Source organism: Eucyclogobius newberryi, unplaced genomic scaffold (genome assembly GCF_026437365.1).
Source record: "Eucyclogobius newberryi isolate DKJ021-1_F unplaced genomic scaffold, fEucNew1.0.hap1 SCAF_1, whole genome shotgun sequence".
Taxonomy (NCBI): domain Eukaryota; kingdom Metazoa; phylum Chordata; class Actinopteri; order Gobiiformes; family Gobiidae; genus Eucyclogobius; species Eucyclogobius newberryi.
In genome coordinates, this window is record NW_027315723.1 from 15,118,726 (window position 1) to 15,146,107 (window position 27,382).

Consider the following 27,382-nt stretch of genomic DNA (forward strand, 5'->3'; position numbering starts at 1 on the left):
TGGAGCATTTCCATTGAACAGATTTGGACTCAAGATGGCTGCCATCTGTGAGTCCAGACGCCGCTCTCCTCCTGCTCCTCTTTGGTACAGGCTCAGCTTATTTATCCACAATGATCTATGAGAGGGTTTATGTCAACAAAGAATATCTACTACTACCTCTACTACCATGACTACTACTACTACTACTACTACTACTACTGTGTGTACATAATGCCCATTTCGGCTCCAGTACCACCTAATAGTAGGCCTTTGTAATGACCTCCTTCACCTGAAATTGTAAATGATTTTCATGTTTACATACCCGTGGGACTGACCTGTACACACATGATGATAAATTGTTTTCACAAATTGGTGCTTGAGTTGAAAAATTCATTTGGAAAGCGTTGGACTCGTCTCCTCTGCTCTCTGCCTCCACTCTCTATTACTGCGTAGATACTGTATTTAACTGCACATATTTATATTTATAGACCCTCTCTATTATGGTGCAGGAATCCAGGGAGCTCCCAGTGCAATCAGACCTGAGATAGGCCACTGTGTTTACCAGCATTTTCATTTAAACACTTCAAGGTTTCCCCTCCTCCCTTTCTCTATCGCACCACTTGCTCTCCTCCTCTTCACTCTCTCTCATTTTCCACCTACACATTTTCGCCTCCACATGGGAAAAGACTTGTCACTACTTTTTGGTTAATGTCATTGCTTGGAAATAGCTTCTATTACTACTACAGCTAAAAAAGGCATATATATTCCATTCCAGAAGTATTTATTGCACACAAAAAACTTTTCTTTCCACAGACCTGACTTGTAGCTTGAAGGGTTTGTCTCCTGCTTGTCTCTATTGAGATGTTCTAACTTTGTCTTGAAGATTCCACAGAATGGCAAAAAATGTATCTCCGCAGAGAATGTTCCAAAATATGGGTTTTATTTTCTATCTCCATGGAGACATGCCATAGACATAAAAATATATACACACAGCAACAGAGCTAGTCCAGTATGAAGGACACCGAAGCGGGCTTTCCTCTGACGCTTATCCAACTCCACAATGTCTGGTTGGTTTGCCATTATCATTCTGTCAGTCTGTATCTTCTTGTCCCATAGGATCTTGGCTCAGTCATTCTCTACTACCTTTGGAGGTATTTCCCTCTCCGCAAAGCTGTTCCTACACACAATGCCAACCACTTGGTTATGGTGCTCCATGAATGCTTTTAACATCTGTCTGTATCTCTTCCCTTGGCCACCTTATTATTCCTGCAGGGTTTCTGATCACTGGCAGCGCACAGCTGTTTATTGTCCGGGACTTGTTCTTGCCATCGAGCTGGCTTCTTAGGACTTGATTGCTCTTAGCATACAGCTTGATGTCAAACATGTAGAAGAGGTGACTGATCATGTCCCCATCCTAAGTCAGCCTTGTTGAGTATTTGGCTGAGCGGGTTCAGACCTATGCAGAACAGCAGTGGGGACAGAGCTTCTCCTTGGTATTGACCACATCTGATAGACACTTGTGCAAGTGGCTTACCATTGGCTTCAAGCGTGGTTTTCCACAGCCTCATTGATTTTGCTATGAAGGATCTTAGAGTCCTGTTGATGTTGCACATCTCTAAGTATTCAGTGAACCATGTGGGTGGCATTGAGTCATAATCCAGGCAATGTCTTGGGCGACTGTTCTGTAAACTTCTGTAAAAAATGTATTTATCCTTGTGCACATTTATCTTATACGCAATTATGAACTTCCATCTTGTGGAGAGAGGTTTTTGGGCGATAGATGGATGGGACTGCACCTTGTTGCTGATGTTTACGAGCGCAGAGCAGTGGAGACAGGCTTTGCTCCACGCGGCAGATCAAACCAAAGACAGGTGGAGATCTGGAGTTTGACAGCATGCGCTCTGTGACGAAAACAAAACTTGGCTGTGAGCACTAAAATGACTGTTTGTGTCCGTACACATAACATTAGTAATTTCATGTTATGTGTACAGACATACAAATGCTTTCTCACGCACAGCATAAATAACAGGCCATTTAAACCACACAGTGTAGCTTTAGACTTCATTAATATAAATTAATATTCATCTGTTCAGCTCATGTTTTATAGATCAAACAAACAGGAAAATCAACCAAAGTTGTGTGTTTCTCAAGAAGTTTTCAAGCAGACATAAAGGGCAGAGAGGGGTCAGAAAAATTGGGTCAGGCTATGTTAGTCATAAAAAAACAAAATATATATATACATGATCTAGCTTAAAAATGCCTATTCTTCCTAATCATGAGCTTGTCTCCATGGAGAAAGATATGTTGAATCATCATCAGGCTCAATCGTGATGTGGGACATTCCAGGCAAAGCAATAACATCTCCATGGAGACAAGCATGTGAGCCCTTCATCAGATAAGTTACATAGTCCAGCTTTAACAAATCCAGGCCTTGCCAAAGCTCTTCCTTCGCTCTGCAGTATTAACTTCACTCTACTCGCAAAAGAAAACTCATTATAATTTTTGAGAGTCTTGAAACAAAACTCCTCATTTTCAAATCAGCAGAATTGACTCTTCGATTGCTGGGCTGTCGTGTTCCTTTCGATCGATAGCCCCCAATCTCTGTCTGTGCAAGCTTCTCACTCCGCTAACCCTGCACGCTGCAAGCTAAGCAAAAAACACCCTTTTCTGAGTAGGTGGAAGTAGCCAAAAACTACTCAAGTAAATCCAAATTACTTAAGTAAGAGTGACATCTCATTTGAATCAAATATCTAATAATGCACAAAATCTGGCATTTTCAAAAGATACACAAACATGAAAATCAGAATTATATCTGAAGGACTGATGTAAGAAACCCAATGGTCCAATCATTATATTGTCAACATAAAGATGTTATTACCTGTAGACTTACAGTGGGAAGAGGAAGTAGGAAAACTGTTATACTGCCAAATATATTACTCATGTCGGAGTAAAAGTAAAATGTCTAGACTACTCTGAGAAGTACAATTTTAATGTAAAGTTGGTTGAGTAATTATATCTTTGCTTAAAACATAACAAAAATATGGTTATAACCATGTTTTTTTCCCCAGGATGATTTCTGCTCCTGAACACCTCCCTCTCTTCTAACAACTCAATCCATCGATCCTGTGCCCAAAGAGCTAAACAAATTAGCTTTTGACTCAAACCCGAAGTGACAGAGAGAGAATTGAAATCTTTAAGTGATCTGCAGTGACCGTGCTGAGCTGACGACTCCATAAGGCCGCATTTGGAAATAAACAGCTTTTCACACAAAAAAACAATGTGTATCTGGAATAGGATTCACATTTATAATTATAATTTTCCTCAATTGCAACAAATCTTGCAGCTCTGTTGCTGCATTATGTAACTTTTCCTTAGGAGGTTTTAGCAATACACGTGTAAATTGATTAAATATAAACTATATTATTGCCATACTCTTGAATATTACAGAACAAAGCAATAGCATCTTTGGACACAAGCAGGTAGTGGACCCTCTAACAGAAGTTACATGTCCCTGAAAAAACAAAACAACACAACACAAGAAATACAAAATGCCTTGAAAGATCTTGTGCATTAATTACAACTAGCCAAAAAAATGAATATCGTGAGTGTGAAGAAGCTAGGATGGGGATAAATTCCAAGCCAAGTTTTTGAGGAGAAAGGTGGAGACCTATTCAGGTGGGTGGAGTCCTTACCCCAAGTGGAGGAGCGTGAGATTGGCAGGCAGTTCGGTGGGGCATCTGCAGCGGCGCGATCACTTTATTTGACTGTTGTGGTTGTGTTGAGTCGAAAGGCAAAGCTCTCTTATCTACCGGTCAATCTACGTTTCTACTCTCAGCTGGTCCCTGGTTTAGTTTTGGATCCATCCTAATTAAGTACTAGTTTAGATTTGCGCCTTTCACCTAACTCCTCCCTCCTTTCAGTCATGGCCCAGGACATGCTGGAGGGACTATGTCTCCCCAAAGAGCAGCTGGAGGAAGTCTGTGAGAGTCTGTGAGTCCCTGCTAAGACTGCTGTCCCTGCTAAGACTGCTGTCCCTGCTAAGACTGCTGTGCCTGCTAAGACTGCTGTCCCCAAGGGGCTCTTTACACGGCCATGAGTTGTCATGGAATCAGAAAATGTCCTTGGGAGGAGACATACACCGATGCTATTCCGTAACACATAGAGAACACAATTCAACTTAGAATATGAAACGACACAGAAATATCAGACATTTGTATGGCAAGCTTGGGAGAAAACGCTGGGCTGTGTCAGCCAGGCCGTTGTAAGGAGCCTGGCTGACCCTCCTGCGTCTCACCTCGTTTTTTCCCATGCTGGTTGGTTTTATTAGATATTCTGGAATAGGCGGGTCACATTTCTCATTGGTCAGCTTCACATCAAGGCACTTGGTATTTTTCCGTAGAGATCAAGCCTTGGGTAAACATTACCCAAACTCCTCTGGGCTGTCACCCCCCTCGGGTAAACATCCTTTGGCCCATCATTACGACCCATTCACAAATGCAGTTTGTCACATACCCGTTCTTCTCTTAGACTAATGATGCAGATAAAATATCACTATCATGCAGATAAAATACATCACAGAAATATAATCATATATTCACATTTTATCACATGAGTTCACATAAATCCGCAGTGTTTTGAAATCAGATTGACCGCACTTTTACACAACAACAAGCTATAATTATGTTCATTGAATCAGTGAATTGCTGGAAGAGGTAGTTTCTCTGGGGACGGGAGGCGATTCTGAGCTCATAAATACTGGACACACCAGTTTTCTTATGGACAGAGGGTGCAGCCCTGATCTGTGCATTAATTGGTTGTCTACAGGCAATATGCAGACATAATCTCCAAGCTGTCAACAGGAGGTACAATTACTTCTGCTGTGTGGTGTACTGCATCAGTAAGGAGCACAGCGCTGCTTGCTGGACTAACGCATGTACTGCAGATTTTCACATAAATCGTTTCTCTACACACCTTATCGTTTATGCCTGAATGTAGATAGAATTAGGCATGAACGGTACATTTTCCACAGTTGTTATATAATCAGGGCCTAAGAATACCAAATCACTCATCACTCATTTCCTGTGTCCCAAATGTCCTGCAGAGGTGTTTGTCCTCCGTTTGGTTAGCATGTGGCTAATTTACATTAGCGTATCCTTCGCTGTCTTGCACTGATGAAATTACTCATAATGCGCCATGATAATTTTAGAAGAAAAATAAGAGCATGCATCTGTATTGCTTTCAAATCAAACTTCAAAATGTAAAAGTCCTTGCCTCATGTGGAGGAGTTCAAGTGTCTCGGGGTCTTGTTCACGAGTGAGGGAAGGATGGAGCGTGAGATCGACAGTTGTGGTAAAGAGGGAGCTGAGTCAAAAGACAAAGTTCTCGATTCACCGGTCATTCTACGTTCCTGCCCTCACCTATGGTCATGAGCTTTGGGTAATGACCGAAAGGACGAAATGAATTTCCTCCGTTCAGTAACACAGAAAGGAGCTCAGAGTAGAGCCGCTGCTCCTCCATGTCGAGAGGAGCCAGCTGAGGTGGCTCGGGCATCTGTTCCGGATGCCTCCTGGGGGAACTCTGGGAGTCCATGCTTAGATTGCTGCCCCCTTGACCTGGCCCTGGATATGCGGAATGGACGTGTAAAATATATTATTGTTTTAATAAAAATATATGCCTCCCCACCCCTAAAAAATAAGGCCGTGGCTGGAGAGCCGCGGCGCGGTCAAATGGCCGCGCAGTTTCAGGGACCGCGGCATTTCCCTTATAGCCCGTTATAGCCTAATGGCTAATTCTAACCCTAACCTTAACCTTAACCTTAACCCTAACCTTAACCCGGCGCGGTCCAAAACGACACTAAAACGCGGTGAAATAGTGGCGCAGTTTCAGGAGCCACGGCGCGGCCGGCACAAAAATAACATGGCAGTTTCGGCCGCGCGCCGCGGCTCTGCAGACACTATCAAAAAATAATTAACACAAATACATTTAATTAAATTAATTTAAATAATTTAACAATGATGGGGCCCTCAGAACATAGGTTTGTGCGTAAGTAACCCCCCAGTTACATGTGTATGTGACCCTCGTTTCAATTGTGTTTACACAATTTTTGTGTAAATCTGTGTAAATACTGAGACGAGTTTATTTTTTTACCTTATTTTATTAATACATTCTTGAAGCCATATTTGACTCTATAAACGTTGCTATTATTATTATTTTATCATTCATTGTTTTATTTAGTTGCAACTTAACGACGCTCCTATGATTGCGAACTGTGTTCAATGACAATAGCAACAAACCTTCGAAAGCCTGTTCCATTAGCCATCTTCTTGGCTGAGGCAGGACATTTGCCTTGGAAAGAACTGACTTTGGAGGAACGGGAACTCTCTTCAGAGGTAAGGCTCACTTCTTTTGAGAAACAGTCATTGGCTGTGACCCAGCATAGCAAGGATCCGCTGATCTGTGAATAGATTTATGAAACAAAGATTGGAGCTGAGAGAAAAAGCCTCCCTCAGACTGAGCACATGAATGAGGTTAAACACAGTACATCTGTCGTTATGCAACGCGCGCTTAGATCGTCTCAATTGATCCAACCTGACCAGGTCCAGAGCACTGTCAGAGCTGACTCAGAATATTCCCTTCATCATGTTGTAACACAGCGCTTTCTCTTCTCTGCCTGGGAGTAGGCGTGCTGAACGGGGGCAAAGGTTAGAAAGGGTCGATTGTAAGGGTCGAAGGCTGACCAGAGCCAAGAAAGTTCTGAACAATGTTCTGCAAATGAACCAATGGCAATAATAATTTTATTTTCAGAGTAATCACTACATCATATGGGGCATTTGTATGTTATATTTCCTTAGTTCATGTGGAACGCAGCGCATGTCAGAGAGACACAGGTTAAACAGACGGATCATTTGTAATCACTGTCAGCACCTCCAGAGCTACCCATCAGTCTTTATTTTTTACAAAAAACAATCTCATATTCACAGACAAATAATAACTAGAAAATCTGCAATGGCTGAAGCCATTGCTGGAGTGTCTGCGTCTCTCCCTCTCCCTCCCTCTCTCTCCCTCCCCCCCTCTCCCTCTCCCTCTCCCTCTCTCTCTCGCTCGACTGGCTCCGTCTCAAAAGCCTGAAGAATAAAGGCTAAAGAATTCCGCTGACACTCATAATGCCCAAATTCATTTAAATGGGCAAAAAGTACTAATACTTTTGAAGATTCTGCAAAAAGTACAAGTTGTTCAAATGTCAAAAGTAATAGCACAAGTACTACTGCAAAAGCGATCGTAATGAGGTATAACATGTTGAAATCGGTTAAAGCTTTAATGGTCCCATAACATGCAAAATCGACTTTTCAGAGCTTTGAACCTTCTTACATTTCTATTTGTGCTTCATATATGTACCCAGAGTGTTTTTTTTGATTGATTCCCGCAGTTTTTAGCTATATTACAGACTATCTCCTTTCCGCGAATCTCCAAACTGATGGGGGGTGTTCACAGGCACGCGTCATCATCCCCCCTCTCCACCCGCCTCCCCCTCCCGCCCCCTTCCCCCCGGCTCAGCGCTGCTGTCTCCTCATACAAGCCCCGGAGTTTTTCTGCTTCGATTTACGAGGAAACACGGCTCAAAGAGGCTCATTAATGATATCGCACTCTTTACTATTATCACAATGGTGAAGGTTTATGTGGCAGTTGATGCTGCAACCGGGAAAATAAACGGAGAGAAGTTCTATCCGATACCGAAAAACCCGGAAATAAGAGCGCGATGGACATAAGACTGTTATATATATATAGATATATAAATATATCTGTTCTGCGCACGCTGTAGAATAAACACCAGATTTATTTAGGCTCAAAGTAGTTCTATTGTTTCTCACTCAGTCGCGCGGCAGGAGCGGCGCAGCGCGGAGCAGACAGCTGTGGGGCTACGTCACGGGTGGGCGGGGCACACACACGCGCTCTGAGACTACGTCACGGGTGGGCGGGGCACACACGCGCTCTCTGAGACTACGTCACGGGTGGGCGGGGCACACACACGCTCTCTGAGACTACGTCACGGGTGGGCGGGGCACACACACGCTCTCTGAGACTACGTCACGGGTGGGCGGGGCACACACACGCTCTCTGAGACTACGTCACGGGTGGGCGGGGCACACACACGCTCTCTGAGACTACGTCACGGGTGGGCGGGGCACACACACGCTCTCTGAGACTACGTCACGGGTGGGCGGGGCACACACACGCTCTCTGAGACTACGTCACGGGTGGGCGGGGCACACACACGCTCTCTGAGACTACGTCACGGGTTGGGCGGGGGAGCCAGATCACTCTTCACAAGGGTGGGGGCGAATATCAAACCAAGCCGTCTGCATTTCCGGGTTGGTGAGGGGGTCCAAGGTCTGGGTGATATTTCTTAACTATTATGTTAAGGGTGTTGCACAACCCTTATTATTATCAATTATACACTTAGGATAGACTACGAAACGTGAAAAAAAGCATGTTATGGCACCTTTAAGGAGCTGAAACTGGCTAAATGGAGTACTAATACTTTTGCTAATTCTGTAAAAAGTACACGTTGTTCAAATGTCAAAAGTAATAGCACACGTACTACTTCAGAAGTGTTCAGAAGTGTTCAGACGTGTTCAGAAGTGGTCAGAAGTGGTCAGAAGTGTTCAAAAGTCTTCAGAAGTGTTCAGATGTGTTCAGATGTGTTCAGAAGTGTTCAGATGTGTTCAGAAGTGTTCAGAAGTGTTCAGAAGTGGTCAGAGGTGTTCAGAAGTGGTCAGAAGTGGTCAGACGTGTTCAGAAGTGGTCAGAAGTGTTCAGAAGTGTTCAGAAGTGTTCAGAAGTGGTCAGAGGTGTTCAGAAGTGGTCAGAAGTGTTCAGACGTGTTCAGAAGTGGTCAGAAGTGTTCAGAAGTGTTCAGAAGTGTTCAGAAGTGGTCAGAAGTGGTCAGAAGTGGTCAGAAGGGGCCACCCGTTTGTTAACAACATTAAAAGTTAGTTGATGGGCTAGCTGAATTTTTGTGATCCACTTAAGGAGTTTAAGAACTATGGAAGCACGTTTAAAATGCTTTCTGGAACCTATATTTGGAGCCCTTTGCGGTCAATAGTTTGTTAACCAGTTCAACCTAGTGTTTTTTTAAAAACTGTACATAAGTCAGAATTTGTTGCGAGAGTAAATGCAAAGCAGCGACAGTTCTTGAACCATGCACAACACGGCTGAATAAATGCTCCTATAAATGCTGTTTTGATGCTCTGTTGTTGTGATCATGAATAAAGCACTTTTAATTGAAGAGTCATGTTGTAAAGTCGATAACGTTCACAGTTCACCTTCGCTTGTGCAGAAAAAAAGATAGTTAGTTTTCCAGCTGACACAAAAAGCAATACAAAAGGCTGTTTTCATCACTTACGAGGAATCTGTGTTAAATAAACCATGTGTGATTAAGATTTAGTCCATAAATACTGCAGTGTCATGCAGTTTTGCTCAGCTTTTATGAAATAAATATGAGATAAATGTTTTGGAGTTTCAGATAACTTTTTTCACTCAAGAGTGAGACGTCTCAATCATATGAGCCATTTGTTAGTGCAAATGTGTAATTTTAAGTAGAAAGCAAGGCAAAATGAAACATGCTAGTTAACCGGGCAAAGTGTCTTCAAGCACTTAGTGACGGTTAATCATGAACATCCCTAATATAAGACCACTAAGAAGACTAATAATGGGATTCATTTTCAAAGCGGAGCAGTTTGTGTTTGCTAAGTTGTCCTAAACCACTCACACTAGCGAATCTAAACAAGGTTAATGCTGATAGCGGTGATGACTGGTGAGTGAGAGAGTGCAGTGTAATAACTGTGTAATGAGTGTTTACTGTGTTATTACATCTATGTGCAGTGGTTACAAAGATGAACCTAATGAGCAACAACATAAAAAACAACACATTGCAGTTGTGTGTTCAGTTGTTGACTGTGCTCGTTCTGACTCGGTGTTTGTGCTCCTGTGACTCATGTGGTTGTATCGATGTGGTGGAGACAAACTGCGGCCTACCTCCAGTGCCCCTCAGCAGGGTTGGGGGGCATTTTCAGGGGGGCCCAGTAAACCTGGCGGCACCTGGAAACTCAAGCGTTTGTCCTCCAGGTGCAGATCCACGTATCGCTCACCCTCGTATCTTTCGCTCTTTCTGGGAGTGCATTTGTGTCTCTCATGACACCCTCTTTTGACCATTCAGACCACAGGCCAATTAGGGCTGGTCTATAGCCCTCCATCAAATCCATGTGGCAGTGTGACACCTTCCGGATGCACATGGTCAATCAGAAAGCTTGTGGCTGTTGCCATGCCGTGGATGTGCTCCGACAGGTTGGTTTAAGGTTGGTTTACAGCATGCTCACAACAGCGACAAACCTGCCTTCCTGAGCCCTGTTCGCCCTGTGTCGCCAATGCTCTACAGGAAGTTATCAAAGCAAGCGTGTAAATAGGAACACAGTTAGAGCCTCAGCCAATTCCCTGCACGTGTCTGTCAAAAGGTGTTCACTGAGAAGCTGTCAGTTCTGCAATATTCTTTGAATTTGTATACATTTAGCTTAAGTTTAACTCTTTTGTGCTCTTTTTGCCTTGATTGTACAACTTTCTTTGTGACTTCCTCTAATCTCTTCCCTCTGCGAGCCCACTTCGCTCCGTGAGCCCGTCGCTGTTCAACTACTCCATCAAATCTACACGGACTTCCCCAATGCACACGGTGGTCAATTGCAAAGCTTGTGGCACGTTCATGGTGAGAGCTGAAAGCTTTGTAATTGGCTATCGTGTGTGTGGGGGATGTTTGTGTGGGTTGATGGAGAACTCTAAACCAGCCTTCACGTTCAAATGTACATGCTGCAAGCTCGCTTATTGGGCTCCCTGCATCTGGGTGGTCCGTGTAAACCAGCCTTAAACCAACCTGAAATATCATCTGTCAAGCTGGAGTCGGTCATATGCTCATGTCCTGACACAGATCTGAACCATTCGATCTTCTGTGGCGCAAATCAGGCTCCAGGTGCATTGTGTGGAGTCCTAAGCTGTATTTAAACATATATATATATATATATATATATATATATATATATATATATATATATATATATATATATATATATATATACACACCTTAGGTGTGCAGAGTCCAGATCTATATAAGGCAGGGGTGTCCAAACTTGGCCCTCAGGCTTCCTGCTATGCGATGTTATACCAACCTAATATTAGTGTTAATATTTAATGTTATCAAAGGTGTGGAGGTGCATCGAAACTATGTCAAATGCAAAATGACGATAGGCTCACTTCATTATCGGGTTGTCTGTGGCGCTCAGTTCTGTATAAGTTTCGAAATGCGGCCCTCAGTGAAAAAGGTTTGGACCCCCTGATATAAGGCAAAGATTGTGTGGTCACGAGCTCACGTGGAATACGCTTCTTGTGGCCAGTAGGAGTACACACTTGTTCAGCAAAATCGTACGCACAACTTTATAAATGAGGCCCTTGATCTATAAGCTGTCAAAAAAAACAACACACACACATATTTCTTCTTTTTTAGAAAATACTGTGATATTTTTTTTTTATTAAAAATGTTGCAGAAAAAGTTTTTACATGTGTCCAGCCAGAAATATCTTGTCTTACTTAAGGCAAAACCCGCAACAAATATATAAGACAAACTTCAGGACTTTAAATTTAAAATCCCTTTTTTGTAGCTTCGACTGGCTTCGGCCCAATGGCAAGAATAGATCTTTTTATTATAATTTACAAATGTATCTTAAAATGTTTTTCAGTCTAATTTTTCTTTTAGAATTGGATGCAAAATGGTTAATCTATATTTGATAATAATAAATTTATTATAATATTATTTACACTCATTCACACTTGCTTTTGAAACCCAAATTACCACAAGCCTGGCACGTCACTATACATATTGCTAGCATATGACAATTTTCAAATATTTAACAAAGAGGTTCTTTTTTTTTTTAACAACTTATATCTTTCCATCAAAATATAAAAAATTCCACTGCCTTAATATTTAAATAATACTGATAATATAGTTGCTGGTCATGTGGTAGCCGAGGCAGTGTTGAAATTGCAAGACAGGAAATAGCTCTTTCAAAAAAATAAAATAAAAAAAAGCATACACAAAGCAAGATGAATGTTTTAAAATTAAATCCAGTTTTCTTATTAGGTTTTGGTAAAGCTGGACATGCAAAGTCTAAAGACAGTGGAGGCTAGTAGCAGTGCCAAAATTCCCCAAAATGGTCAACAAAAATTAAAAAATAAAACTATATTAAGGAACAAAATGGTTTGTATATTTACAATGATTTGAAATATATCAAAGTCTTTAATATATCTTTGTATATAATTTTTCACACATATTTTTGTACAAAGTTTGGTAACGCTTCATCATATGGTGCACTAATGAGCTAACTTTATAAGCAAATGATCTATTATATTAACTTTATTAATATAATGTCGTTTTATATTTGATTACATTGTTAGATTATTTGTCAAGTTTATCCAATATCACCACTTCTTTTTGACAAAATGTCCTATCTGTATTAATAAATACATGTATTAAATTAAAAAAGATATAGATTGAATTCATATAAATATGTGTATTTTTTGAAACATGCAAATACAGAAGCAGAAATACGGATTTCAGTTACAATTTTTTGGTTTAATTTTTGGATGGCTAATGCATTTTTCTCTCAAGTAAAATTATGCAAGAGAATTATAATTCAATATGTAAATTAATTCTATTGAATAAAATGTTATCTTATTTAGTAGTTTTCTAATTGTTATTTTTGGGCTGCATATGAAAATATATTACATAAATCAAACATGAAAAGTAATTGTTCAGAAATGCCTTAAATAAATTTAAATGAGATCAAAGTCATAACAATTCATATACAATTTATCTAAAAAACAGGAAATCCAATATCCCAATTTTAGACATTTCATATTTAAACATTGTGCAATAACCTTTTGCAAATGAAGTAGTTCATTAGCACACCTTGTTCTGAAACTTTACATCTTTAATCTTTATAAATACATTTCAGGCTGGCGTGAAGAGTCGTGTGCTCAGTCTATTATGACGTTGCATGGAAACAAGTTCAAGAAATTGTTGCTTTCGTTTTCCCTTATACAATAGTTTATATTTATTTATTGATGTCAAAAAGCTTTAAAAAATAGTCAACGTCCTTCTTCGTCTTGACGGCCATTTTGATTTCCATTCATAGTAACATTCAAAAAGAAGGCATTGTCTTTTCAGAAGTCTTTAGCCTTTTTTTTTAAAAACAAATTTGAACTTTTTCAGAGCTATACCCGTGTAGTGGAGTGGCCGTGTGGTAAGTTGGTACTGTTTTGGCTTCCTCCGAATGTATTGAAATTGTGCAGAGGTTGGATGCTAGCTAGCGAGTTTGGAATCATGGTTATCGTGCTAGGCGTCATTAGCGGTATATCATCTGGCGAGCGGCGCAGAGTTAGCGTGTAATCCGGAGGGCACGTTAGCCTTAGCGTATCGTGGCTCTGTATGGATTCGCACTCGTGATGGTGTTCAAGCTCCAGCTGCTGCTGCTTCATCTGTAGCGACATTAGCTCTTCACTTTGCAGGTGTGCTACATCGTTAGCCGTCGTAGCTACTTGCGTGGCATTGCCAGCTTGGTTAGCGGAGTTGCATTGCGGAGTGGGGGCGCGCCGGTTGGTTTCGTGGCGTTGTTTGTCCTTTTTGTAGTATAAAGCTGCAAATGCCAAAATGTTTAAGAACAATAGAGACGCTCCGACCGCCACAGTGACGCTGAGTTCAGTCGAATAGTCGCTTTTTCGTACAATATACATGTCCGATTCCTCGCCGGTGTCCAAGTTGTCCCCGTTGCTTTTCCGCTGGTCCGTGGATTGTTTTGTGTTCGCAGACGGCACTCCAGGATGTCTCGTTGTTGAAGGCCAAGGATTTTTACCTGAAAATCTCTTTGTGTAAGAATAAGGAGTAGTTTCTTGCGGTGGTATTTTTGTTGTGGTTGAAACATATTGAAAGAATTCGTTGATGTTGTGTAAATGTGGGACAAGTTCGAGCCAGAATGCGACCTTGGTGGCCCGGTAGTGATCCCGGACTCGTGGTTTTAGTCCAATGTGCAGGTACAGCTGGTCTTTGGGGTTGTACTTTGTCCAGGCCACCTCCTCAAAGCGATTTGGTTTAGTGTGGATGAACTTGGTGTCCTGGGGCACTGGCTGGTTTGGATCTCTGCAACAAGAAAAAGAACAGAAGATACAAAAAATAAGTTTGACAATTGATTCTATATGAAGGTGCTATTATTAATCTGAAGGTTGTAGAGCAAGACACTTCATACCCACTGCACCTGTCCAAGTACACATTTTAATGACTTTGCTCATTGATTTCCACGGATATTTTAAAGTATATCTATGTTAAATCGTAGTTGCATGTAAATAGAACGTATTATGTTTATGTATGTAAAATGCAGCTTTAATTTAAAGAGGCAAGTTTATTTATAGAGCACTTACACGTTGAACATTGTAAGAGTAGAGGCCTGTCTCACATCTTTTTCTGATTTTAGCTCCATAAAACTGAAACGCAGATTCCCAATGCTTAGTCCTGACTCAGGAGGCCAGACTAACATGTAAGAGATGTACTTTGGTGCTTAGCAATGGAGGTGGTATTGCCACATATATATATATTATTTTGTATTTTTTAGTTGCATCCTCAAACTCAACTTTGCAACCTGATTTCTGAAAAATCACTGAATATATTAAACATTTGCAAAGTGGAATAAAACCAGTTTGAAATAATCAATGCCTTTTCTTACTATTTGAACAATACAAACAGCACAGCTGGACTACAACATCCAACTGTGAAAATAATCTTCAAAATAAAGACAACACAGTTTATTCCAAAGAAGAAAATACCAAATTACACCAATTAGCCCCACCTTAAGTTCTTACCTATTTTTTCTTTGAATCACACCTTATGCTTGAATTGAAAGGGATTATTTTGATTCTAAATCTGAATCGTGGCCCTCCTCTGGTGCCGCGGAAAGGAAACAGCACAAAGATGCAGCTCTAACTTAGACTAGACTGGATCATAGATAGAATACTGAACAGAACTGTTTTAATCTTGCTTGGACCAGTGGTTTCCAAACTGGGGGTCATTTTAAAATGATGATACTGTATAACATCTACTTTTTTTTTAACTGAAAAGGGGATGTAAAATACTGTATATATAAAAATAGACCTAATTTTAAAGGATTTACAACTAGAAATTATTAAAGGTACTAAGTCCTATATTTGGGCATAGTTGATAATAATAAGCGTTCTGCAACACCCATAACATAACAACTATAAAATATCACCCAGATCTTGGACACTACTTGCCTACGCGAAAATGCAGACGGCTTAGTTTGAGATTCGCCCCCACCCTCTGCCTCGCCCGCTCAACCCGTGACGTAGTCTCAGCGTGTGCGTGCGTTCCCAGCTCACCCTGTGACGTAGTCTAGAGTGGAGACGGTGAGGGTGTAAACAGGCGTGTACGCCGGTACACAGCGGTACATTGGAATAAACATTTTATACATCGCGGCGGTGTGTCGTACTGAGCCCTATGTCCTGGATGGTCCAGAGTCAGACCTAGAGTTTGAAGTGGCACTAGTGCTAGTAACTTGACAAATTCAGCAGGATGTTGCCATTTGGTAAATAATAAATTGTATAGCAATTTGATAAGTTGCATAGCAAAACACAAATATGACTAACAATCAATATTTTCCATTGATGTAACAAGCGCAGGTGGCTCCGTGCGCTCTCTCGTTTTCAGACGCGGCGATCAGCGGGACCTACTAAAGTCAACACAGCATCCTACATTGTGTCTTGGCGTTATTGACGATCGATTGACGAGTGATCAGTGCTTTTTTAGGCGCTTTGGTTATAGAATTGAACACAAATCGCAAAAGCTGCGATACAACAACACTTTTTTCTGACGAATGTATCGCATTTGAGAGAAATTTCGTCGCATTTTGCGATGCGATACCGCTTATTCTGAGCCCTGAAGCTAAGCGTGGCTAAAGCCGCGGGTCATCTCGAGTGTGGTCGGTTAGTGCTACGTCATCTTAGTTGCTTCAGTGTCATGTTATTGAGTAGTGAGGGGAAGGATAGAGACTGTTCTTTAGCTAAAACTGCAGGAATCAATCAAAAAAACACACACTGGAAACATATACAAGGTTTTACTCTGGAGGTTCAGACGTGGTTGTATGATTATTTTGGGGGTCCCGGCCTGAAAACGTTTGGGAACCCCTGGTTTGGACTAAGCAAATTTGGTCTTGTCCAAGATGACTCCAGGTTAAGTCTCAGGTCTAAAGACTAGCTGGAGACCTGGTTTAGTTATTGGTAGATCTACTTAAGTTGACCTTTGTTCGTTTGTCCTGGCAAGTCTTGGTAAGTCCTGGCTTCGTACTTGTATTGTCCTCGTTTGGTTTTTGCTTGTTCCTGGCTTTAAAATGTATTAACGTTACAGTAAGTAAGACGATTACTCCTGGTGTACTCCCTGATCTAGTCCTAGTTTTATTTCATAGTCTAGTAGCCTTTGGGTTGGACGTACCAGCTTTGTCCTGGTTTAGCATTTGTCTTCATGGTTTAGCAGAGTTTGGCCTTGGAATGTAGCTGTAGTTTAGTCCTGATCTAGTCCTGGTTTAATCCTAGTTCATCCCTGGTTTAGTCATAGTTTGGATCCGCTTTAGCCTTGGTTTATTTCTAGGTTTGGTTCTGATCCTGTGCTGGTTAAGACCTGTTTTAGCCCTGGTTTATTTCTAGTTTATCCTTGCTCGTTTCGTCCTAGTTTAGATCTGTTTTAGCTCTGATTTAGTCCTGGTTTAGTCTTGATTTGATGTGGTTATTAGTATGTCTTGGTACGTATAGATGCATTAAATACTGTACAGTCAAACTGTTTTTTCATTGCCTGCACAGAAAAACCTGCATCTTTTTCTGACCAGTGTTGTACCTGAACGCGTTCATTGAACTAAAGTTCATGAGCGCTTTCATAATTTTGGTGAACGTGAACTGAACGAACGGTATTACTGCTGACAAACAAAACCGTGAACGCGTTCTTTCTGGTGTCTGTGAACGGCAAAATTTGTTCTTTTTATTTTCGTTCAATAAAGTGTCAGATTTCTAGAGACTTCCAGGCGAAAAACACTGTTAAGTTTCCCAAAAAGAGCCTGTGTCTGGCAAGTGTGAGAGCTCCAGTTGTAGAGGCGATAGATCGCGTGTCGCACCGCACTGCGCATGCGCATCAAAACAAAAGCAGCACGGACGCGACCGCAACGTGAAGTCAACAGAACAGCAGGAGTCGCCCTGCTACGACCATTTACGTCAGTTTTATGATTAGGTCGGTGAGGATGGGAACAATCCAACATTTCTGTGCAAACTTTGCCCAGCAAGTTTTCCCTCATGTTTTTGAGAATGTATACTGTGGGGCTGAAAGCTGCAACTGCTGCTAGTGTGGTGCTGAATGGACAGCAACAAATGGGGAAGTCTGTCCCTTCAATGTGAATGTAAATCCTGGGTGAGGATTCAAAATTGGATATGAAGATGAAATTTGACACATATTTTCAGCAATAAACTAATAAAATAATTGCTGCCTGTGGTTGTATTTGGGCTGAGGAATAATTTAGAACAATTATTGCATAATATTGAAAAAAAGAACTGAACTAGTTCATTTTTTGGAGCTGTGAACTTAGTTAAAATTTTTGAATTATGAACTATGAACTGAACTAGTTCATTTTAGAATGTATGAACTATGAACTGAACTAGTTCATGTAGAAAGCGAACTTTTCCAACACTGGTTCTGACCACTCCAGGTTTAAGTCATGAGATTAATACATATGATTCAATACAAGCCACAGGTTCAAACTTGGCCAAAGTGAGCACAAAATATAAATATTAGGAGTATAATATATTCTTAATTTTTATTTATTGACCTTTATCTAACTAGGAAAGTGTTTCTGAGCGTCATTTTGTCTCCTCTCTCCTCTTCTCTGTCCACTTCAGTCCCTTTCTAAGTCCATCCATCATGAGGACAGAGGACATTTTTCACCCTGATGTCTGAAAAGGCCCTTCTGCTGAAGCAGTTTAAGATGGATGTGTTCACAGTGTAACAGAGGAGACGAGGATAAAGTGAAGTTTGAAACTATATCCAAACCTGCTGCACCTGCTTAGATTCCACTAACTTTGCCTTGTGAAAAATACAGTATAGAATACTTTATGTTCTCTTAAGTTAAAACTAGATAATAACATGTGTTAAATCAAATCAAAGGTTCACTATGTAACTATTTAGATGGTTTGCCTGGAATGCTGCACTGGGTCAGGGGCAACAGTGGTTAGTTAAAGCCTTCAGGTTAGAGGTGTCTTGTGCACCTGAGGATATATGTTTGACATACTGTGCAGGTAATGCAGGGACATCTCTATACAGAATGACCTTCCACAAGACAAGTTACATATTGCAACTTTAAATTGTACACATCATTGTAGAGTGATACAAATTAGCAATATACAATTTACAATAGTTAGGAAATTATTTTGTGTGGGACAGAAGCGTTTGTGCTTTACTATATTTACTGCAGCCCTCCTCAGAACGTTACATAATGTGATATGTCTTGCTGACATGGTTTTGTCAGACTGATAAGCTGCTACTGTCTGATGCCTTCTCCACGACTACATCCCATGTGTGATAAGATGAAGCCTCCCTCATCACGGTCTATGCTCCTTGACCTCGCTTGCAGATCTTGATGGCCTCTCTGACCCAGGGGTTGTATTTGCTTACACAATGTCCATGATGTCGTTTTGTCTCTTGCTGGTTCATTTCATTGCTCTGCAGCTGCTTCTACTGCTCGTATTTGTCTATTGGCCTTTTCACATTCTTTTTAATGTTTTTTTTATCTGTGTTTCAAAAGCGAGGTCAAAAGAGCAGGTGTTTCCCCAGGTTCACTGGTTTGGCCTCGTACGTACACCATATAACAATATAGGTTTATAGTTGTTAGTAATATTTTTAGGCCCGAGCCCCAGCAGGGCGGAGGGCCTATTGCTCCCGCAACGCTGCCCCGTCGCCCCTGGCAAGTACAGTGAATTAGTCCATGCCGAAGGCATGGATCATGCATACTTACTCCTGCTATGACAGAAATAGTCAACAATGAGTGAATGGGCGTAGCCCATTCACTCATTGTTGACAACAGCAGCGCGAAGCGCTGCATTCCTCCAAAAACCCTCCTGGCATCGTCCTGTACGCGAGAATCCATGCCGCAGGCATGGGCCATGCTTGTATCTGCTCAAATCAATGGAAGTCAATGGGGAGTGGGCAGGGCATCCCAACGGAATAGGGAGTGACGAGCGTGTAAGCGCTCGTAATGATGATTCCACCCCATGACGGCATGGGGAAGGCTTAGAGCTTTCAAACAATGTATAATTTGTTGTTATAGTGGAAACGGCTATATTGTTTTTGCTAAAAATATCATTATTAGGCCCGAGCGCCACAAGCTGGCGAAAGGCCTATTAATCTCGTAAGGCCGTGTGAAGCACGGCTGCCAAAGTGCGCACGTAGTGCGCACGAAATCGAGCGCGAAGCGCTCGCCCACTTCCAAACACTCACTAACACACTCCTTCACTCACGCACGCCCCGTGCATACTAATTAGTAGTAGGAAAATGGAACATTACCGTTGTAAACGGGCGAAGCCCGTCCAAAAGTGTGCACTAAACGAGCACTTTACATCGGTCGTCATCCCCTTATAAAGCACTCATTAGCGCTAAGTACCTCACGAATACGTTCCCCATCTCTTGCATGTTCCGTGCATATAAACATGTAATGCAAAAATTGAACATTATTACTGTATAGAGGGCCAAAAACACAAAGTGGGCGGAGCCCACTCAAAATCAACGAAAGTACCCGTCAGTGACCAGGGACCCACACCATGAGGTAGGAAAGCGCAAAATGTATAGTTTATGATATTTGAAAAATGGGAAACATTGTTTTCGCTTCTTCTTCTTCTTCTTCTTCTTCTTCTTCTTCTTCTTCTTCTTCTTCTTCTTCTTCTTCTTCTTCTTCTTCTTCTTCTTCTTCTTCTTCTCGGGACCAACCCCCCTATTTTTCACCCAGTGAACATTGACGAAAAGTCACAAAAATGTGCACACCTCTAAAAATCGTGCCTCTCTACATTCTGGCTATTTCCCTTTTCTAAAATAAAAAAAAATTGGCGCGTCAGCGCCCCCTACAGATTTTATATGGAGGTTAAATGTTTAGTTTTGCGAAATTATATGAAATTTGACACACAACTCAATTTTAGAATCCCCATCAAAAAAGTCAATGAGACCCATGTCATAATTGTTATGGCGTTGCCGTAACGATGACCGAAACCTTCCATGTTATTCCAATGGGGAAATCGCCAGAACATGTTTACACTTTAGACTTTCACAAACTCCTCTTAGGGCGTCAGCCCTATTAACCTGAAATTTGGTGAGACTCATCTTCAGGGGTGGACCATCAAAAGTTATCCACATTTTTATTCAAAGAGTCACGGTGTCGTGGGGCCGATCATTGCCGCTTGCGGCTATATTTAGGCCCGAGCCCCAGCAGGGCGGAGGGCCTTCGGCAGCGTTGCAACTGTCTGACCAAACATGCGGGCGCAGCCCGCATGTTTGCTACCCCGTCACCCCTGGCAAGTACAGTGAACTAGCCCATGCCGAAGGCATGGATCATGCATACTTACTCCTGCTATGACAGAAATAGTCAACAATGAGTGAATGGGCGTAGCCCATTCACTCATTGTTGACAACAGCAGCCCGAAGCGCTGCATTCCTCCAAAAACACTCCTGGCATCGTCCCGTACGCGAGAATCCATGCCGCAGGCATGGGCCATGCATGGTGGAGGGGTTTGAGCGCCCGAATGATCCCGGCAGCTATGTTGTCGAGGGCTTCAAGCCCCTGGTAGGGTCTCCCAAGGCAAACAGGTCCTAGGTGACGGGTCAGACAAAGATCGGTTCAGAAGCCTCTTATGATGACAACAAAAACAAGGCCGTTTACGTCGCCCGGATAGGCGTCACCGGGGCCCCATCCTGGAGCCAGGCCTGGGATGGGTGCTCGATGGCGAGCGCCTGGTGGCCGGGTCTTACCCCACGGGGCCCGGCCGGGTACAGCCCGAAGGAGCAACGTGGGGCCGCCCTCCCGTGGGCCCACCACCCGCAGGAGGATCCATAAGGGGCCGGTACGGAGAGATCTGGGCGGCAGTCGACAGCAGGGGCCTCGGCGACCAGATCTCCAGACACAGAGACTAACTCTGGGGACATGGAATGTCACCTCGCTGGGGGGGAAAGAGCCTGAGCTTGTGCGGGAGGTTGAGCGATACCGACTAGATATAGTCGGCCTCACCTCCACGCACAGTTTGGGCTCTGGAACCCATCTCCTCGAGAGGGGCTGGACGCTCCACTTCTCTGGTGTTGCCCGCGGGGAGAGGTGGCAGGCTGGTGTGGGCTTGCTTATAGCCCCACAGCTCAGCCGCCACGTGTTGGAGTTTACCCCAGTGAATGAGAGGGTCGCGTCCCTCCGTCTTCGGGTGGGGGACAGGTCTCTCACTGTTGTGGCGGCCTACGGGCCGAACAGCAGTGCAGAGTACCCGGCCTTCTTGGAGTCCTTGGGGGGGGGTACTGGACAGTGCACCGACCGAGGACTCCGTAGTTCTACTGGGGGACTTCAACGCCCACGTGGGCAATGACAGTGACACCTGGGGAGGGGTGATCGGGAAGAACGGCTTCCCCGATCTGAACCCGAGCGGTGTTCGGTTATTGGACTTCTGTGCTAGCCACGGATTGTCCATAACGAACACCATGTTCAAGCACAAGGGTGTTCATCAGTGCACATGGCACCAGGACACCCTAGGCCGGAGGTCAATGATTGACTTTGTTGTTGTGTCATCTGACCTCCGGCCGCGTGTCTTGGATACTCGGGTGAAGAGAGGGGCAGAGTTGGGGCGGATCACCCAAGCTGAAGTCACTGAGGTTGTTCGCAAACTCCTCGGTGGCAGGGCTCCGGGGTTGGATAATCCGCCCTGAGTACCTAAAGTATCTGGATGTTGTAGGACTGTCTTGGTTGACACGTCTCTGCAACATCGCATGGCGGTCGGGGACCGTGCCTCTGGACTGGCAGACCGGGGTGGTGGTCCCTCTGTTCAAGAAGGGGGACCGGAGGGTGTGTTCCAACTACAGAGGGATCACACTCCTCAGCCTCCCGGGTAAGGTCTATTCCAAGGTACTGGAGAGGAGAATCCGACCGATAGTCGAACCTCGGATTCAGGTCGTGGAACACTGGACAAGCTCTATACCCTCCATCGGGTGCTCGAGGGTTCATGGGAGTTTGCCCAACCAGTCCACATGTGCTTTGTGGATCTGGAGAAGGCTTTCGACCGTGTCCCTCAGGGTGTCCTTTGGGGGGTGCTCCGGGAGTACGGGGTCCGGGGCCCTTTGCTCAGGGCTGTCCGGTCCCTGTATGACCGGAGCAGGAGCTGTGTTCGCATTACCGGCAGTAAGTCAGACCTGTTCCCAGTGCATGTGCACTCCGCCAGGGCTGCCCTTTGTCACCGGTTCTGTTCATAATTTTTATGGACAGAATTTCTAGGCGCAGTCAGGGGTCGGAGGGTGTCCGGTTTGGGGACAACAGGATTTCATCTCTGCTGTTTGCAGACGATGTTGTCCTGATGGCTCCATCAAACCCGGACCCGCAACATGCACTGGGACGGTTTGCAGCCGAGTGTGAAGCGGCTGGGATGAGAATCAGCACCTCCAAATCCGAGGCCATGGTTCTCGACTGGAAAAAGGTGGCTTGCCCTCTTCAGGTGGGTGGGGTGTCCTTGCCCCAAGTGGAGGAGTTCAAGTATCTCGGGGTCTTGTTTCACGAGTGAGGGAAGGATGGAGCGTGAGATCGACAGGTGGATCGGTGCAGCGGCTGCAGTGATGCAGTCGCTGCATCGGACCGTTGTGGTAAAGAGGGAGCTGAGTCGAAAGGCAAAGCTCTCTATTTACTGGTCGGTCTACGTTCCTACCCTCACCTATGGTCATGAGCTTTGGGTAGTGACCGAAAGAACTAGATCGCGGATACAAGCGGTCGAAATGAGTTTCCTCCGCCGGGTGGCTGGGCGCTCCCTTAGAGATAAGGTGAGGAGCTCGGCCACACGGGGGGAGCTCGGAGTAGAGCCGCTGCTCCTCCACGTGGAGAGGAGCCAGCTGAGGTGGCTCGGGCATCTGTTCCGGAAGCCTCCTGGGCGCCTCCCTCGGGAGGTGTTTCAGGCATGTCCCACCGGGAAGAGGCCCCGGGGAAGACCCAGGACACGCTGGAGAGACTATGTCTCTCGGCTGGCCTGGGAACGCCTCGGGATCCCCCCGGAGGAGTTAGAGGAAGTGTCTGGGGAGAAGGAAGTCTGGGAGTCCCTGCTCAGACTGCTGCCCCCGCGACCTGGCCCCGGATAAGCGGCAGAAAATGGATGGATGGATGTATTAAAAAGCCCTATAAACATATGTTAGGGGTCTGCACATTTGTAAATACTTACAGTATTTCATATTTCATTCATATTTCATTTTATATTCAAGCCTTTTCTGCACTACTTATCTTCATATACACTGATGCAATAAAATGCATCAGCCACTTATGTTCTCATGTCAGAGCCACCGATCATTGAGTGGAAGTCATGGACTGGAGCAGGTGAAGCATCAGAGAAAATGAGGGCTGGATTTCTATGAAAACAGTAATTTCTTATGGAGTTGCAGATCAGATTTAGAGAAGACACTTGTTTTGGCGATCGGTCATTAGCGCTGCCTAATTTGATTGACAGTGCCCTCCACCATGTTAATCAGCATAAATTATGCTTATTGCATAATTAATACATTTATTGCATAAATCATTAAGCATAAATTGGGACAAAAGAGCCCACATCTTATCGCACACATGAAATGAAGTCCTGGAGATGCTGCTGTCAGACTGTAGGGGGCGTAAGCTTCCAGTATTTTCTGACAAAACCATGTAAGCAGCTAACTACCATCCCGTGATGATGGTTTCAGCTGAAGTAGCTAAAACATGTAAAGCAAGTGAACAAAAAAACTGATTCTACAACAGTTTAGAAAATGAAAGACAGAATTAACTTTACCACAGAACATATTGTATTGTTTGAACGGTCCCATGGAAGGGCATCTGGCACCCAGGGATATATAGGAAGATGGAGGGCATCTGAGGCATCGGATGAAACAAATTAATAATAAATGATTGAACACCAAATGAGCAGCTTTCTGTCCCCTTCTCCAGTTATCTACAGCTCTGTAATATATCTGCTAATATTATGACAAGATGCACTCAACCCACAGGAATTAGCCACGTAATTATAGTCATTTAAAACTGAACTCGCGAAACCAGACGCCTGGATTGTGAATGTGGCCAGAACATGCAATATAAAAAGCAAGTCCATTAAGCTAATCGAAGCATTTACGAATAGAATTATTTTAAAAGATGTTTAAAATGTTATTATCCTAATTTTGAAGGATTTCTTTCATGTTAATTGAGGTGTGAACTCATTTCACACTCATTTTAAGCGTCTATCTGTCCAGATTGAGATGGTTTGGAAATATATGGACGGAGAAGGAACGGTTAATTGACTAATTGACTAAATGACTAAATGACTACAGCCCTGCGAGCTGTTTGCCCTTTAACCCTTAACCCTTTCCATGCAATAATAAATAACAGCCCAGTACAAATAGAGGAACACAAAGTATTGCAGTAAACAGTGAGTGAATAGAGACTACAGTATTGAACAATTCAATACTAAATAGAGTTTAGTTGCATCATCAGCAGTAACAGTCCGCTAGCTTGTCTATGTGGGACGCCCCATATGGAAACACCAGCTGGAGGAGCATGTCCCACTGGAAACATGCTCAACCTGTCAGAAATATTACAACTCCATCCATGAAAGTCACCGCACAGAACTCGGGTGTTCATCATTATACAAGGGTGAGCTTTGAACCTGGGTCTCCTGTGTGAAGGGTGAACACCTATCCAACATCACACAAATTAGCGTTCTATGTTGTTAAATGACTGCCTGTATTTAAAACTAACGTCCAATCATTTGAAATATGAACAGAGCCTGAGCTACAAACACAGACTTGTCTCTAAAAGATAGTTTTTAAGTCCGTTAGTTGTTCACTTCTCCTCTGCACATGCTCAGTTCGGGCAAAACCTGCAAACATCCTTGATTCTCACACAGGTTTATTCAGCGTGGTTTGAGATCAGATCCATGGGTTTGAGGCTGTGTGGTCCTCAGAGCATGTGCAGAGCTCTAAAAGAAGCTGCTGTCTGCTCTGGTTCTGAAAGCTCATGTTGGAGAGCGGAGCATGAACAAGCCTCTGAACACGGCCACAGACTAAGACTCATGCTTCCCGCGCAGTAATGCTCAGCGGCCTCTAGAGGCCACTAAAAGACTGGGAAAGGGAAAAGGGGCTTATGGACATAATTATTTTAAAATAATTTAAATATTGTTGTGACACACAGTACTTTTAGATTCTATTGGCCAATCACTGATTGCCTTGATTGACCTGACCACACGCCACTGCTTTTAGGACAGAATTAGTTTATCCATAAATCATCCAATATTTTCGAGGCAGGAGTTAAAAGGTAAATAATGTTTTTGCATGTTCTCCCTGTGTCTGGTGCACTATGTGACTTTTCTAGTGGAGGGTCTGCCATCTGCTTGTCTCTGAGGAGATGTTATTGCTTCTTATTTAACAATGTTTCAGAAACAAACAGTGTCCAGATGACTCCAACTGAAGCTTTTTATACTATGTTTTGTCTAAGTTAAAAGAGGTGAGAAAAATAAGTATAATTTCCACTTTGGCCCAGATCTCAGTGTTTTTTAAACTTAAATATAGGTTAATAATAAAAAAAAATAAATAAATAAATAAAAAAAACACTTTTAGCCACTAATCTGGGAACTCTGTGCTGGTTTTGTTTCGGCATCTCTGAAATAAATTCAAACTAACTGGTATATTCCAGAATAATGTTCCACTATATTCCACTATGGCAACAAACTAATCTACCTTTCAGTTGTTAATTTACATTTGTTTTTTATTGTTAATCCATCGAAAACCTCAATCTGGGTTTTTCTTGGCTAACTGGTATAACAAACGGTTGTAGTGTTGGTCAATTTATATACGTAAAATCCACAGATCTGACCTGTACCTTGGCCTGGTGGTGTCCCCTGCTTGTCTCCATAGATCAGTTTTATACCACTCTGTTGAATATTCCAGGCAAAGCTATAACATCTCCATGGAGACAAGCAGGTGGCGGACACTTGCAAAACTAAAGCTAAAGTCAGAACAATACAAGGGCTGAGCTGAATTTTAACAGGACAGATATCCAAATGGACAAGTTACTGAAATAAAACTGAAACAAATAAACTCAAACTCCATTATGCTGTACAGACAGGACTTCTGGGTGAAATATTTCAGAAATGCCAGCCGTCTCCTTGTGTTTGTTTGATGTTAAATGGTCAGAAGACTCGTCTCTCTGAAAGGTAAAGTTTGTTTTTGTTCAGCGCGCTCAGACCAAAGGAATGTGTGGACTATATTTAGGATTAAATGTGGAACGGGTGTGGTCGACTGAGCAGAGGGAGACAGTGTGAGAGGGAGAGGCAGGCACACAAAATCAGCCCCTCGTGACAAATAATCTAATATTAGTCGATCTCAAACCTGGAATAAAGAGCCTGATATTTGACATGAGAGCCTGTTCCATTCAGTTTCACTTCACAAAGCTGTTCAAAATATTAACAATGTACCAAAGGGTTTGTGAGAGAGGAAGTGAGAGCAGCTGAAATGACCTTTACTTTATTTATTTACCTCCCTCCTTTCACGGTTTGAAAATCAAGTACCTTAACGTCACGATTCAACTACCGTATATTGTTGGCTAATTTATATAATCTGCCAAAAACTTAAGACATTTTTTTCAATTTGGTGAAAGTAATGCCAGTAGTAGTTGTCACAGTAGTTGTCACTGTTGACACAGTAAGATTTCAATTATTAGTAGTAGTAGTAATAGTAGTTGCAGATGTAGTACTTACAGCTGCAGTGTCAGTAGTAGGAAGAATCACAACAGTAGACTGGCAGAAGAGGCAGTATTAGTTGTAGTACTTCTTAATAGTACAGTATTTAAAAGTAAATAAAGGAATATCTTATCTTAGTATTTGCATTAGAGTAGTTGTAGTTGTAGTGGTAGTAGTGGTAGTGGTAGCAAAAGATGGAATATTGATGTCATCAGTATTTCTCCCTCTCAGTATTAGTAGTAGCAGTTGTAATAGAAGGATAGCAGTAGTTAAAGTTTGAACATCTTCATCT

At 42.9% G+C, this 27,382-nt stretch overlaps 1 protein-coding gene across 1 annotated transcript in view; it reads right to left on the reverse strand.

Annotated features, from left to right (window-relative positions):
* Positions 1-12,937: 12,937 nt before the first annotated feature.
* nlgn4xa (neuroligin 4 X-linked a) overlaps positions 12,938-27,382 on the reverse strand; it is a 101,824-nt gene continuing 87,379 nt past the window's right edge. Inside the window, exon 6 of the mRNA XM_072434013.1 lies at positions 12,938-14,215. Within this exon, the coding sequence (XP_072290114.1) occupies positions 13,294-14,215 (922 nt within the window). The 3' untranslated portion in view covers positions 12,938-13,293. The remainder of the gene's footprint in view (positions 14,216-27,382) is intronic.